This window comes from Grammomys surdaster, unplaced genomic scaffold, assembly GCF_004785775.1.
Source record: "Grammomys surdaster isolate TR1022 unplaced genomic scaffold, NIH_TR_1.0 315357, whole genome shotgun sequence".
Lineage (NCBI taxonomy): Eukaryota > Metazoa > Chordata > Mammalia > Rodentia > Muridae > Grammomys > Grammomys surdaster.
In genome coordinates, this window is record NW_021626567.1 from 32994 (window position 1) to 47168 (window position 14175).

Here is a 14175-nt window from a genome sequence, read left to right on the forward strand (position 1 = left end):
GATTAAAGGCGTGCGCCACCACCGCCCGGCTGTTTGTTTGTTTTTTAAGATTTATTTATGCTGGGCAGTGGTGGTGCACGCCTTTAATCCCAGCACTTGGGAGGCAGAGGCAGGCAGATTTCTGAGTTCGAGGCCAGCCTGGTCTACAGAGTGAGTTCCAGGACAGCCAGGGCTACACAGAGAAACCCTGTCTTGAAAAACAAAACAAAGATTTATTTATTTAGTGTATGTGAGTACACTGTATCTGTCTTCAGACACACCAGAAGAGGGCATCGGATCCCATTACAGATGGTTGTGAGCCACCCTGTGGTTGCTGGGAATTGAACTCAGAACCTCTGGAAGAGGTGTCAGTGCTCTTAACCACCAAGCCATCTCTCCAGCCCTGATTTTACTCTCTTACAATTTGTAGGTTTGAGTTTTCAGAACGTTTCCCAGCGTTTGAGGCTGAACCTGGGGCTTGGCAAGTGCAATAGTCAGACGTGCATCACCGGGCAAGCTCTGTTGTGTCTGTGAGTGCCTGCCTGGCTTTTCTCCATGAGGTCTGGGGATGGCTTAGATCTTACACTGGAGGGGCAGGCGCTTCACCTGTTCATCCAGCTCCCTGTCCGTCGGATTTGCTTTTTGTGTATTTTATACTCTGCTGTGGAAACTCTCCACTGAACAGAGAAGGGAGCGGTGAGCCCCAGCACACAGCTGCCCTCCTGTGTGCACTACAGAGCGAGCCTCAGGGTCCTGTTTGTGTGAAAGTGATTTCTCTTGGCAGTTCCAAACAGGCCTGTACTTTATTTTTGCTGATTTGGGGATTAAACTCAAGGCCTCGCATGGTGAGCAAGCACTGAACTGCTATGTAAATAATTTCAGACCTCGTCCACTACCAAGTTGCCTTGGAGTAGCCCAGCTTTAACTTACTCTTGTAGTCTGCCTGCCTCCAAGTGCCTGGGATTATAGGCTGCACCATGGGTTTTGTTTTGTGTTTTGAGACAGGGTCCCAATATGTAGCCCTGGCTAGCCTCAAACTCAAAGAGAACCCTCTGCCTTTTTCTGCCTTTGCCTCCTAAATGCTGGGATTAAGTCGAGTAGAACTATGTCTGTCTTTCTTACTTTTTATTTGAGATAAGGTCTCTCTACATAGCCTTAGCTACCTTGGTACTTTCTTTTCCCTTTGTGTGGGTGTGTGTGTGCGCGTGTGGGTGTGGGTGGGTGTGGGTGTGGTTTGTTTTTCGAGGCAGGGTTTCTCTGTGTAGCCCTGGCTGTCCTGGAAGTCACTTTGTAGACCAGGCTGTCCTTGAACTCAGAAATCCTCCTGCCTCTGCCTCCCAAGTGCTGGATTAAAGGCATGCTTTTTCTAAAGGGGGACGGGGCTTGAAACTGAGTCTCTCTTTGTAGCCTAGGTTTGAACTTCCACATCACCTGCCTCCTCCTCCTCCTCGCTTGCTTGTGAGCTGATTAAGTTGTTTGTAGTTCTAGAAGTGAGATTCCCTTCCAGTGCCTTCTGCTGTTTGTCTCAGGGTGCAGTCATGTAACCAACTTGCTACGTAGGCAGCGATGACCCTGAGCTTCTGGGTTGCTTTTTAATGTGTATGAGTGTTCTTCCCGTGTGTGTATATTGCACTGTCTGCGTGCCTGGTGCCGTTGGAAGTCAGAAGAGCATTGATGTTCTGAGACCAGAGTTACAGACAGTTGGGAGCCACCAGTTGGGTGCTGGGAGCTGAACCCAGGTCCTTTGCAAGAGCAGCAACATCTTGCCAAGCCATCTCTCCAGCCCCAGCTGCTGAGCTTCTGATCCTGTGTCTCCCGAGTGTCTGGTGCTTTCTTCTGTTTTTTTTTTGTTTTTGATTTTTTTTGGGTGGGGGGAGAAAATATGGAAGTGGGTACAGGTACCTCCTTCCTATTGCCTGTCATTGGAAGCTGTGTGGGGAGTTTGGTCATTTCTTTTACTGGTAAGTGTTGACACACTCCAGAGGCAGAGGCGTAGGATCTCCATGAGTTCCAGGTAGTGACCAGAACTACCTCGTGAGGCCCTGACTCCAAACAAACAAAAAGAAAACTTTGACAATGGGCCTGTGGTTTCCGGTGACGGTGGCCTGACCCCTTTGTTAGTGAACACCTCATTAGGTTTTTGTAGAGTGGTTTTGTTGCTGTGAGTAGCCTCCTCTGTGTGTTTCCTAGTGCCAGCCCTTTTCACTGCTGTGTAGTGTTCTGTGCCTCTGTCCCTGTCCCTGTCCAGTCCTTTCCTGCTTCTCCCCATATCCACCACCTGGAGCTTTCCCGGGGAAGGGGGGGTGGTAATGGAATGGGGCCTCGGGATCCCCTGAGATAGCTGCAGTTTGCTGGTTTCCCAGCCTGACTTTTTTCTTTCAGTCTGAAGTCGAAGCTCTAGCCGAACAGTTGAGTGAAGAGGAGGAGGAGGAAGAGGAGGAAGAGGAAGAGGAGGAAGAGGAAGAAGAGGAAGAGGAGGAAGAAGAGGAGGAGGACGAGGAGTCCGGGAATCAGTCAGACAGGGTAAGAGGAGAGACTGGCCTTCCTGGAGGAGTGGGGGAGCTGTTCTGAGCTGGGAGCAGAGCTCTTGAACCTTCCTCTTCCACAGAGCGGCTCTAGCGGCCGGCGCAAGGCCAAGAAGAAATGGCGGAAAGACAGCCCGTGGGTGAAGCCGTCTAGGAAACGGCGGAAGCGAGAACCTCCGAGGGCCAAGGAGCCAAGAGGTAAGAAGGCTCCTCTGCTCTCGGGTCCCCTCCTCCGGCCCCAGAGAGCAGTACACACTCAGATGCTCGTGCATGTTCACTGTGTAGACCGCATGTGCGCACGCGCCCAGGCCCCGTGAGCCCCCACTCTCACTCTCTCTGTCTCTGTGTCAGGAGTGAATGGTGTGGGTTCCTCAGGGCCCAGTGAGTACATGGAGGTTCCTCTGGGGTCCCTGGAGCTGCCCAGCGAGGGGACCCTCTCCCCCAACCACGCTGGTAATTAATTGCCAACTACCGGGACAGGGAGCCACCAGGGGGTGCCCATGGGGGTGGAGGGAAATCCTGCCAGAGCTGGGGTGTCCATGCCAGGCTTTGGGGTTCTAGAAAGTGAAGGGGTGGCTGGGCGGGAAGGAGGGGACCCTCCCAGTGGGTGAGGGGCAAGGCCTCCGTCATCTCTGTCTCTTCCTGTCTAAGGGGTCTCCAATGACACGTCTTCGCTGGAGACGGAGCGTGGGTTTGAGGAGCTGCCCCTCTGCAGCTGCCGCATGGAGGCACCCAAGATTGACCGCATCAGTGAGAGGGCAGGACACAAGTGCATGGCCACAGAAAGTGTGGACGGAGAGGTGGGTCTGGGTGCCGCTGGCTCAGGAAGCCTGGAGTGAGCTAGCCTGGGCCCTGGCCTCACCCTCACTCCCTGACCTTCCTTCCCCCCTAGCTGCTGGGCTGCAATGCTGCCATCCTCAAGCGGGAGACCATGCGGCCGTCCAGCCGCGTGGCACTGATGGTGCTCTGTGAGGCCCACCGAGCTCGCATGGTCAAGCACCATTGCTGCCCGGGCTGCGGCTACTTCTGCACGGCGGTGAGTGACCGTCGGGGTGGATGGCGGCCTGACCAGCAAGAGCAAGCTCAGGGGCTGACTGCCTTCTCTCCCTTCCCCAGGGCACCTTCCTGGAATGCCACCCTGACTTCCGTGTAGCTCACCGCTTCCATAAGGCCTGCGTATCCCAGCTCAATGGGATGGTCTTCTGTCCCCACTGTGGAGAGGATGCTTCAGAGGCCCAGGAGGTCACCATTCCTCGGGGCGATGGGGGAACACCCCCAGTTGGCACCGCAGTGCCTGCTCCGCCACCCCTGGCACATGATGCCCCAGGGCGAGCAGATACCTCCCAGCCCAGGTATAGGCCCCTCCCCACCACAACCACCCTGCTCCCCATCTTATCTCCCTTGCTCCCGGACCTGAGAACCTTCTTCCACAGCGCCCGGATGCGTGGGCACGGAGAGCCGCGGCGCCCGCCCTGCGATCCCCTGGCCGACACCATCGACAGCTCAGGGCCTTCGCTGACTCTGCCTAATGGCAGCTGCCTCTCGGCTGTAGGTCTGCCCCCAGGGCCGGGCCGGGAAGCCCTGGAGAAAGCCTTGGTCATCCAGGAGTCGGAGAGGTGAGTTTGTGCTGTTTTCAGGGTACGAATGGGCCAGAGAAATAGGTGTTGCTGTTGGTACTTAAATCTGAGCAGCCCACCTTCTCCCGCTCCGTCCCCTGACAGACGGAAGAAGCTGCGTTTCCACCCACGGCAGCTGTACCTGTCGGTGAAACAGGGAGAGCTGCAGAAGGTGATCCTTATGCTGCGTGAGTGTCTATCCCACCAGGAGGGGCTAAGGGTCTGAGGGCCTTGTGGAGTATGAGAGGTCACGTGACCCTCCGTGATGGGTCCCACTCCAGTGTGTAATCCACAGTCCAGTGCGTAACTCACAAGCTTTCCCGGCACGGAGGCTGTGCTCCTCTAGTGCACAGCTTGCCTAGCAGGGAGTCCCCTGATGTCGGGCTGTCCCACCCCCAGCTCTCTTACCTCTTGTTGTCTCTGCCTGCAGTAGACAACCTGGATCCCAACTTCCAGAGCGACCAGCAGAGCAAGCGCACGCCCCTGCACGCAGCCGCCCAGAAGGGGTCCGTAGAGATCTGTCATGTGCTGCTGCAGGTCAGTCGTCATAACCCTTCCCCACCTCACTGTCCAACCCCTCCCCAGCATCCTCCGTCCCTGGTGCCAGCCTTCCTCTCCTCACAGGCAGGAGCCAACATCAATGCCGTAGATAAGCAGCAGCGCACGCCACTGATGGAGGCCGTGGTGAACAACCACCTGGAGGTGGCGCGTTACATGGTGCAGTTAGGTGGCTGTGTCTACAGCAAGGTGCGGGATGGAGCTGGAGGGACACAGGGCTGGGCGGTGGGCGCGGGGTGCCAGCTGGAGGGTTCACTGCCTCGTGTTTCCCTCAGGAAGAGGATGGCTCTACCTGTCTACACCATGCAGCCAAAATTGGGAACTTGGAGATGGTCAGCCTGCTGCTGAGCACAGGACAGGTGGACGTCAATGCCCAGGTCAGCAGCCCGGCTGCCCTTCCCGTATGCGGGCTCCTTGGCCGTCTGTCCCCTGGGCTCTGGTCCCACTTCTTCCTTAGCTGACCTGACCCTCCCCCACCGCCTCCCACTGCTCATGTGGGCTCCCTCATTTCTTTGGTTCATGAAACTCAAGTCCCTCCTCTATCTCTGAGCGTGTCCAGTGAGGTCCCCTGAGAGCCTGTGGCGGGGAGTGTACATCTCTGGAATACTCCATTCTCTGGCTTTGGCTGTTCCCAGAAGTGCCCCTAGCGCCTGTTTTCTGGTTAGCAAGTCTGGACTCTCATCCCCTGCCTCCTTCCCTCCCTCAGGACAGCGGGGGCTGGACGCCCATCATCTGGGCAGCCGAGCACAAGCACATCGATGTGATCCGTATGCTGCTGACCCGGGGTGCCGACGTCACCCTTACTGACAATGTGAGGGACACTCAAGGGGGCTGAGAGGACTTGTGGCGGGTAACAGGAGTCCCCTGTGCAGAGTGGGGGCTGAGTTTAAGGATTCTGTCACCTGCAACACAGTCTCTGCCCTTCATCTCCACAGGAGGAAAATATCTGTCTGCACTGGGCCTCCTTCACGGGTAGTGCTGCCATCGCTGAGGTCCTCCTGAATGCCCAGTGTGACCTCCATGCTGTCAACTACCATGGGGACACGCCCCTGCACATAGCCGCCAGGGAGAGCTACCATGACTGTGTTCTGTAAGCCCCAGCTTCCCCGACCCTGGCACCCAGACCCCACTGTGCAGTCTCTGACCCAGGCTTTCTGTCCCTCTTCAGGTTGTTCCTGTCTCGTGGAGCCAACCCTGAGCTTCGGAACAAAGAAGGGGACACGGCGTGGGATCTGACCCCAGAGCGCTCCGATGTGTGGTTTGCGCTGCAGCTTAACCGCAAGCTCAGGCTGGGGGTCGGGAACCGGGCTGTCCGCACCGAGAAGATCATCTGCCGGTGAGTGTAGCCCAGATGTCCGTGCCCATGGCCGCGGCCCCTTCCCAGCCCCAGGACATCCAGAGAATTGCTAGAATCATCTTGCCAGTAGGGGAGGTGGAAGTAAGGGACTAAGCCAGTGAGACCTCCAGTTTGCAAGAGAGCCTTCGGCTAAGCCTAGCAAACGGAGTTCAGTCCCTGGACCCACATTCAGAAAGCCAAGTTGTCCTCTGTCTTACAAGCACATAGCATGACACACTCACCCACGATTGAACAAAGCTGAGGGCAGGGTGTGGTAGCCCACACCTGTAATCTCAGCGGGAAGGAGGCAGACGGTTGGTTGATTTGAACTTGAGGCCAGCTTGGTTTGTAGGTGTGTAGTGAGTCCCAGGTCATTGAGGCTCACACAGTGAGACCTTATCTTTTAAAAAAAAAGAAAGAGGAAAAGAAAAAGGACGTTTCCCCAGCCTTAGAGGTGACTGAGATAGGAGAATTACTGAGTTTGAGGCAGACACCCACATAAGAATTTCAGAGAGGAGCTGGGTGTCACCTGTGACCCCTCCTAATCTGAAGGCTGATTACCACTTCTTGAGCCTGTGTTGACTGGAAAGCAGCCTTTGCAACATGAGGAGACTCAGACCTTAAAAAGAAAAACAAACATCAACCACAAGGAGAGTGTGGGGCGGCCCAGCTGCTGAATGTGCATGCCGAGTTCAAGCCACGAGCCCACCAGAAGGAGAGAGCTGTCTCCTGAAGGTTGCCCTCTGACCTCTACGTGTACACTGTATCCTGTGCACACCACGCATGCACGTGCACACACACTAAGATGCAGAGCTTCTCAAGCCAAGTATGTGGTAATGACCTTTGATCGCTCTGCTCTGAAGGCAGATTTAGGCTGATCTCTGAGTTCCAGGGCTACACAGTGAGATGCTGTCTCAAGAAGGGAAGGGGTGGAAGGGCATTCTTTGAGGGGAGGCTTTTAGGGGTGTGGGGTGGGAGACAGGGTTTCTCTGTGTAGCCCTGGCTGGCCTGGAACTCGCAGAGCTCCCTGTAACTCTGCCTCCCGAGTGCTGGGATTAAAGGCGTACATCATGGTACCCAGAAGGACTGTGACCTTTAATTGTCGCACTCAGGCAGAGCAGATGGAGCTGACTTCCAGGATAGCCAGAGCTACAGAATGAGACGGTCTCAAAAAAAACAAAAAAAAAAGAATGGATCTGGAGTGGAGGCTCAGTGGTTAAAGCAGCGGCTGCTGTTGCAGAGGACCCAAGTTCAGTTCTCACCACCCACATGGCGGCTCACAACCATCTGTAATTTGAGTTCCAGAAGATTCTTCTGACCTCTGTGGGCACCAGACATACATGTGGGGCACATAAGTGCAGGCAAAATATTCATACACGTAAAATGATAAGATACCTTTTTCGGGTGGTCAGTTTGTAATACAAGTGTATTCTGTACAAGCTGAGTACGTTGCTCTGTGTCTGTCCTTATGGCGTCTAAGGAGGCGGAGGCAGGAAGATCATGATTTCATGTTTAAGGCCAGCCGGGGCATTGTAGCAAGACTCAGTCTCCAGCTAAAATTTAAAAGTCCAGAGTCCAGCAGGGTGGTGACATGTGTCTCTAATCCTAGCACTCGGGAGCGAGGGCAGGGGAATCAAGAGTCCAAGTCATTCTCTATCTCGCAATTCGGGGCCAGCCTGGGTTATATGATGCTGTATCTCACAAAGGAGTTAAAAAAAAGGTTGGGCTGGAAACAGCTCGGTGGTAGAGGGTTCCTTGGCCTGTCTGCAGTCTCACTAAGAAACAAAAATAACCCACTCACTGTCTGGGACATAATTATTTCTTAGCCGAGAGTCTTTTCCTTGGTGTCTTACCTTGTTTTTTTTGTTTGTTTTCAAGAAAGTCTCACTGCATGTGCTGAGATTAAAGGTGCCACCACCCCAGCACCCTTGCACCAAGGAGTCCTCCCCTCAGAAATGCTCTGGCATTAACGTCGTCTGCCCCTTGTGTAGGGATGTAGCCCGAGGCTATGAGAACGTGCCCATCCCCTGCGTCAATGGTGTGGATGGGGAGCCGTGCCCGGAGGACTATAAGTACATCTCTGAGAACTGTGAGACCTCCACCATGAACATCGACCGCAACATCACCCACCTGCAGGTGAGGCGGGGCCCGCAGGGCCTGAAAGGAGCCTGGTGTGGGGGTACCTCCACCCAGGTGGGGGGCACGGAGACTCCCCCTCCACATGAGGTGGGGGGTGCGGAGACTCCCCCTCCACACGGGGTGGGGAGCACGGAGACTCCCCCTCCACATGGGGTGGGGAGCACAGAGACTCCCCTCACTAGGACCATCACCATCACTGTCCTGAACCAGAACCCCACTCACAGCAACTCTTCCCCACCCAGCACTGCACGTGTGTTGATGACTGCTCCAGCTCCAACTGCCTGTGTGGTCAGCTCAGCATCCGATGCTGGTATGACAAGGTGCGTGTCCCTCACCTGGCCACTCTCGCCAAGGAGCCAGGACCCTGCTCTGTTGGGGATGAGACAGGGTGTAGCAGGAAGCCCTGTCACCCTGCCAGGAATTCAATGGGCCTCTCTGCTCGGGTATATGCAAATGGACTCGATGCCCGCCTGCACACTTCCTGGTCTCTGACCTCGGCCTGCAGACTTTCTGCACCTTCCTCTCCTGCTCTGGGCTGGGGTCAGAGTGGAGTTTCCTGTGGAGTCCTCTGGGTCCTGGGCAGCTGAAATGGGCCCCACAGAGAAACCACTGTCCCCTCCCTCCGCACCCCAGGACGGGCGGCTGCTCCAGGAGTTTAACAAGATCGAGCCCCCCCTGATCTTTGAGTGTAACCAGGCATGCTCCTGCTGGAGAAGCTGCAAGAACCGCGTGGTGCAGAGCGGCATCAAGTGAGGCGCGCGCCCTGGCACCCTGCCTCGCCTCCGCCTCCCTCCCCTGGGGCTCTCCTGGTGTCCCACACTCAGTATGACTCCCTCTCCACCTCTAGGGTGCGGCTGCAGCTCTACCGGACTGCCAAGATGGGCTGGGGGGTCCGTGCCTTGCAGACCATTCCCCAGGGCACGTTCATCTGCGAGTAAGTTCACCCTGAGACTGTGGTGTGTCAGCATTCTGCTGACCCCCAGGCCCCACTCTGACCTCCTGCCTCCTTCTCAACTGAAGACAGAGCTTGGCCTCCCTCTGCTCTGAACCCCAGAGCTCCGTGTCATCCTGCATGTACCCCCACCCACCGAGTGTGTTTCCAGACATCATGTCGTCCCTTTCCTTACCGCCTAGATGTAGCTAGCACGCCTGCAGCGGACAGACCTGGGTGTGAGCTGTGTTCTGTTGTGTCCCCGGCCACTTTATTTAATCTCTCCCGGCCTTATTCATCTTCTCTGTAAAGTGAGAATAGCTCCCTCCTGTGCACCTCCTCCCCATGGCCATTAGACTCACCTCGGTCTCTGTGGCCTTTAGAGCAGAGAAGCCCCTTCACCTGCTCAGACACCTGCTCTGAGGACCGCCCCATTTCTTTCTCTGTTCCCTCAACTTCTCAGCCGCCCTTATCTGTCCTTAGGTTGTGCAGTTCCTCTGCAAGCTACATGGGGCAGTGCAGTGTCACAGCTGATGAGGCTGTGCACAGCCTGCCTGTGTGATAGATAGTTCCTGGTGCACACACTTCCCCATGTCTAAGCCTGGCAACTTTGCACCCAGCCAGCCACCAAGGATGCTAATCCTCAGGGCACACCCTCCCCATCATCTCCCACCGTGCCTCTGCAGGTCTGCAGGCTCTCCTCCCACCTCCGCCCCACAGAGTCTCACACCTGTGCCAGCTGCACAGGGGACCCCTAGTGGCTGGACCGTGTCCTGCACCCCTCCCCTGGGCTCTGAGAACTGAGATGGGAGGGGGCCCAGAGCCCCGCTCACACGCAGAGCAAGTGTCTGTCCAATAGGTATGTGGGAGAGCTGATCTCGGACGCCGAGGCCGACGTGAGGGAGGACGACTCGTACCTCTTCGATTTAGACAACAAGGTGGGAAGCGGCACCTGTGTCCTCTGCAGCCTCCTGGGACATCTGGGAGTGGAAACCTGGGTGGAGGGACTGGGTCTCACTGCAGGAAAACTACCAAGGTGAGTGGGTGGAGGTGGGTATTAAGAACATTGTGTCCCCCACCCCCAGGATGGTGAGGTTTACTGCATTGATGCCCGTTACTATGGCAACATCAGTCGCTTCATTAACCACCTGTGTGACCCCAACATCATCCCTGTCCGGGTCTTCATGCTGCACCAGGACCTGCGGTTCCCGCGCATTGCTTTCTTCAGCTCCAGGGACATCCGGACTGGGGAGGAGCTGGGGTGAGGAACCCCAGCAGTCCTGGGCCAGCCTGAGGGGCCAACCAGCCTTTGGTGTTCTTAAGTGTCCCTTGGAGGGCTTGTTAAAACAGTGCAAGGCAGGTGTGGGGACATGCATTCATGATCACAGCACTCAGGAGACCGAGGCAGGAGGATCACAAAGAGTCTGGGCTATAGAGTAAGACCCTGTGTCCAAAAAAAAACCAACAAAAAGAGAAGTCCAGCCTGCCCTGGTATCACATGCTAGTCACGCCAGTATTTAAAAGAGGTTGCGGCAGAAGTAACCACAAATTCAAGGCCAGCCTGGGCCATCTAGACAGTTCCAGGACAGCTAGGCCTATAGAGAGAGACCCTATCTTAAAAAACAAGGAAGGGGGTGAGGGCAAGGGTGGGTTGACTGGATGATGGAGTAGCTGTAAAGTGTGCTAGGCTCTTGGCTGCATCCCACTTCCCACAGAGCCTCTTGAGATTCTGGTCCCAAGCCTGGGAGGGCAGAAGCCTGCATTTGTGACAGTTCTCTGGGAGTGGGGATCAATAGACCAACAAAGACATGGGGTCTATCTGGAGAAGTGTTCAGGTGGAGGGAGGATTCTTTCCTAGAGAAAGGGCTCCTGTGGCTCTGGGAGATGGGTTCTGAGTGTCTGGATCCATGGGTCAAGGGCTCCTATGTTTCCCCTGCCAGGTTTGACTACGGTGACCGATTCTGGGACATCAAGAGCAAGTATTTCACCTGCCAGTGCGGCTCCGAGAAGTGTAAGCATTCAGCCGAGGCCATCGCCCTGGAGCAGAGCCGCCTGGCCCGGCTGGACCCCCACCCGGAGCTGCTCCCTGACCTCAGCTCCCTGCCCCCCATCAATACCTGAGGACTCTTAAAATCCCGGCCAGGGCACTGCCCTTCAGACATTCCTCCGTCAGAGACCCCAGTTAGGCCTGGAAGGTTGACAGCCCCTCTCCCAGAGCTGGTTTCTCACTGGGAGTGACTTCAGGGCTGGCCTACCCCACTGAGCCTGGCCTCAGTTTGCTGATTGAAGTTGGGCCTCCGCCAACTGATTTTCTGTGTTCTCAATAAATGTTGGGTTTGGTAATAAACTGTCCGGTGATTGTTTCAGGACAATGAGGACTGCAGGGCTAAGGGGACAGAGGTGGGAAGCAAGCAAGCTGTGGGCTGCCACCTGGTGGGAGAGAAGAGCAGTGGGGTACCCATGGGCCACAAATCACAACCTAGAGGTTTGGGTGTGCCACAGTTGAAGTACTCTGAATAACTATGCAGTGTTTTCTTATCAAAGTACTCGAGTTTCTTCCTCCTGTGGTCAGACCCTGCAAGCGGCTCCTGGGGCCCAGTTCTAGGCCGGGTACCCCTGAGCTGGCTGAGAGTTGAGATAAGGAACTGTAGAGGACCGCAGGCAGGGGCGGGGCTGTGACGTCGGGGAGGGGAGGGGAGGGCGGGGCGGGCGGCAGGTGAGCGGCTAGGTCTCCCTGGCTCCAATCACTCTGGAGACTGAGCCATGGGGAGAAAGCAGAATGAAAACGAGGCTTACGGTAAGGCTGGGGTCAGAGGCCCGGGCTCTGGAGAGAGGTGGCTGGGCTCTGCAGCCATGGCGGCCGAGGTTGTATCCTGACTGAGGAACTGGAGTCTTGGGTCTCTGAGGAGAGCCTGCAGGAAAACAGGAGTCAAGGAAAAGAGACAGAATCTGGTCCTGGGAGGATGGTCCGAGCCACCGGAAAGGACTTGCATACTAAATGGAATCTGGGTGAACAGGAGTTGGGGCTGGCGTCTAGAAGGGGGAGGTCAGGCCTGGGCTGTAGGTCCCTGAGGGCAGAGCCCTGACAAACAAAGCCTGTGTGGTTAGAAGGCAGGTTAGGGTCCTGAAGACTTAAGAGTCCAGCAGTGTCCTGTGCTGTAGAACCTCCAAGAGTCGGGGCTGGGGTTCCTGTGAGTCAGAGAGCTCCTTTAGACTTTGGAGCTCAGAGGAGCACAGATTGCTGGAGAGGGGTCTGTTAACCCACACTCCATGAAGAGGAAGAGTCTGACACTCCTGGGGTCTGTGAGGAGTTGGGGAGATGAGCCTCTGAACTAATAAAGTCCTTTGAGGAGTAGGAGGCTGGAACCCAAATTCTGTGGTCTGCCTGCTAGGATTCCTGTAAAGTGTGGGGCCTGGGACCTTGAGCTACTGGGGTCTGCCTGCTAGAATCCCAGAGAGGAGTGGGGGGCTAGTACCATGGACTAAGGGAATTCTTTTGAATAGGGGGTGGAGCTGCTGGAGTCCCCCTGGTAGGGCCCCTGTGAGGAGTGGGGGGAGCAGAGACAGCTGACACCTGCCTTAAGGTTTCCGTTGGGAAGAAGTGTGTGCCTACCTGGAGCACTTTATTTAATAGGGGCCAGGGCGGTGTGGAAGTTGAGGCCTGAGGGCAGAGAAAGCAGGGAGGCCTGTTTCCAGAACTGCCGAAGTAAAGGGCTGGAAGTCTTTCCCCCAAATCCTGAGAAGCGTGAGACTGGACCGGGAAGAGAGAGGGCTGAGGGCTGGGCCTCCTCTAGGTGGGGCTGGTGTCCCCTAGGAGACGGAGTAATGGCCAGAGCACGCCACAGAAAACTTCCTGGAACAGCTTTGGGTCAATCATTGACCCTGTGTCTGTGAGCCCAGGTGGGACAGAGTCCAGAATGCCCACGAAAGAAGATACCTGCCCCAGGCTAGCCCAGCCCTCAGCTGTCCCTCAGCGTCCACCAGGACCCTAGCAGCCTGGCCCCACCCCCTCCCCTGTGTACTCAAGGAGGACCAGGAACAGGACGTGGCCACAACCACAGCAGTCGGCTCAGATGTCAATCTGGCTGGCTACCCAGAGCTCCGTGGTAGCCTGAGTGGGGGGTCTACAGAGCTGTAGGGTAGCCTGAGTGTGTGTGTGGGGGGGGGGTCCTACGGAGCTCCCATTGACCTACAGAGTTTCATAGCTTTAACCATCCTTTCTTTGTCATATCCTTGAGCCAGAGGGCTGAGAGAAGTGATTGTGGTCCCCTGAGGGGCTCCCAAACTGGACGGTCCAGAGCTGACTTGGAACAGGATATAGGACAGAATTAGTACTGGGGTCTGAGGGCCACTAAGAGGGAATCCCAGAAGCTGGGCCACATACTACTCAGATGCCCTGAGGTACCAATCAAAAACCTTTAAGAATCACTTTAAGAAGCTTTTTCTAAAAAACCAATCAGGAGGCTGAAGCAGGAGGGTGGCGAGTTCAAGGCCAGCTTGGAGAACTCAGCAAGATCTTGTCTGATATACAAAGCAAAAATAAGAAAATAAATGGCTTCGGTCTGAAGGTGGTGGCACACGCCTTTAATGCCAGCTCTTGGGAGACAGAGGCAGGCAGATCTCCATGAGTTCAAGGCCAGCCTGGTCTACAGAGATCGTTCCAAGAGGCTAAAACTTTATAAAGAAACACTATCTCAAAAAAAAAAAGTAAATAAATAAAATAATTTGCTGTAGTTACAGTTTAGTGGCAGAGTTCTTGTCTCACACATAAGAAACCATAGATTCGATTTCCACTACTGCCAAAAATAAAGCCCCCACCTCCCTCCTGCTGCTGGGTAGCAGCCACAGCAGGCAACCATGGGACTGCTCTCTGACCAGGGTACTTTTAATCCAGGTCCCTAGGGTCCTGTTAGTCAGCTAGACAGGCTCCTGGGACTACGGAGTGTCTGAGAAGGACCGGATGTGGTGGGGAGAGAGACCCTCAATGACTCATCCTCCACTCCCCCTTTCAGGGAATTCGGCCAAATATGACCCCTCCTTTCGAGGCCCCATCAAAAACAGGTGAGCTATAGGCAATGCCCGAGGGATGTG

At 55.6% G+C, this 14175-nt stretch overlaps 2 protein-coding genes across 6 annotated transcripts in view; both read left to right on the forward strand.

The window, feature by feature from the left end:
- LOC114616311 (histone-lysine N-methyltransferase EHMT2) overlaps positions 1–11431 on the forward strand; it is a 16886-nt gene extending 5455 nt beyond the window's left edge. For 3 of the 5 annotated variants that reach the window (XM_028761804.1, XM_028761805.1, XM_028761806.1), the window contains 21 exons: positions 2362–2502; positions 2588–2702; positions 2856–2957; positions 3156–3304; positions 3397–3540; positions 3621–3856; positions 3938–4120; positions 4196–4308; positions 4551–4657; positions 4745–4867; positions 4954–5055; positions 5385–5489; positions 5614–5768; positions 5847–6014; positions 8006–8150; positions 8396–8473; positions 8787–8902; positions 9001–9087; positions 9944–10022; positions 10170–10345; positions 11025–11431. In XM_028761804.1, the coding sequence (XP_028617637.1) occupies positions 2362–2502; positions 2588–2702; positions 2856–2957; positions 3156–3304; positions 3397–3540; positions 3621–3856; positions 3938–4120; positions 4196–4308; positions 4551–4657; positions 4745–4867; positions 4954–5055; positions 5385–5489; positions 5614–5768; positions 5847–6014; positions 8006–8150; positions 8396–8473; positions 8787–8902; positions 9001–9087; positions 9944–10022; positions 10170–10345; positions 11025–11205 (2805 nt within the window). In that variant the 3' untranslated portion in view covers positions 11206–11431. The remainder of the gene's footprint in view (positions 1–2361; positions 2503–2587; positions 2703–2855; positions 2958–3155; positions 3305–3396; positions 3541–3620; positions 3857–3937; positions 4121–4195; positions 4309–4550; positions 4658–4744; positions 4868–4953; positions 5056–5384; positions 5490–5613; positions 5769–5846; positions 6015–8005; positions 8151–8395; positions 8474–8786; positions 8903–9000; positions 9088–9943; positions 10023–10169; positions 10346–11024) is intronic. The other 2 variants (XM_028761802.1, XM_028761803.1) reach the window with 2 other exon arrangements.
- Positions 11432–11847: 416 nt separating this feature from the next.
- The window catches only part of LOC114616310 (choline transporter-like protein 4), a gene marked incomplete at its 3' end in the record, with an annotated part of 10000 nt that continues 7672 nt past the window's right edge, over positions 11848–14175 (forward strand). Inside the window, exons 1-2 of the mRNA XM_028761801.1 lie at positions 11848–11881; positions 14097–14145. Of these exons, the coding sequence (XP_028617634.1) occupies positions 11848–11881; positions 14097–14145 (83 nt within the window). The remainder of the gene's footprint in view (positions 11882–14096; positions 14146–14175) is intronic.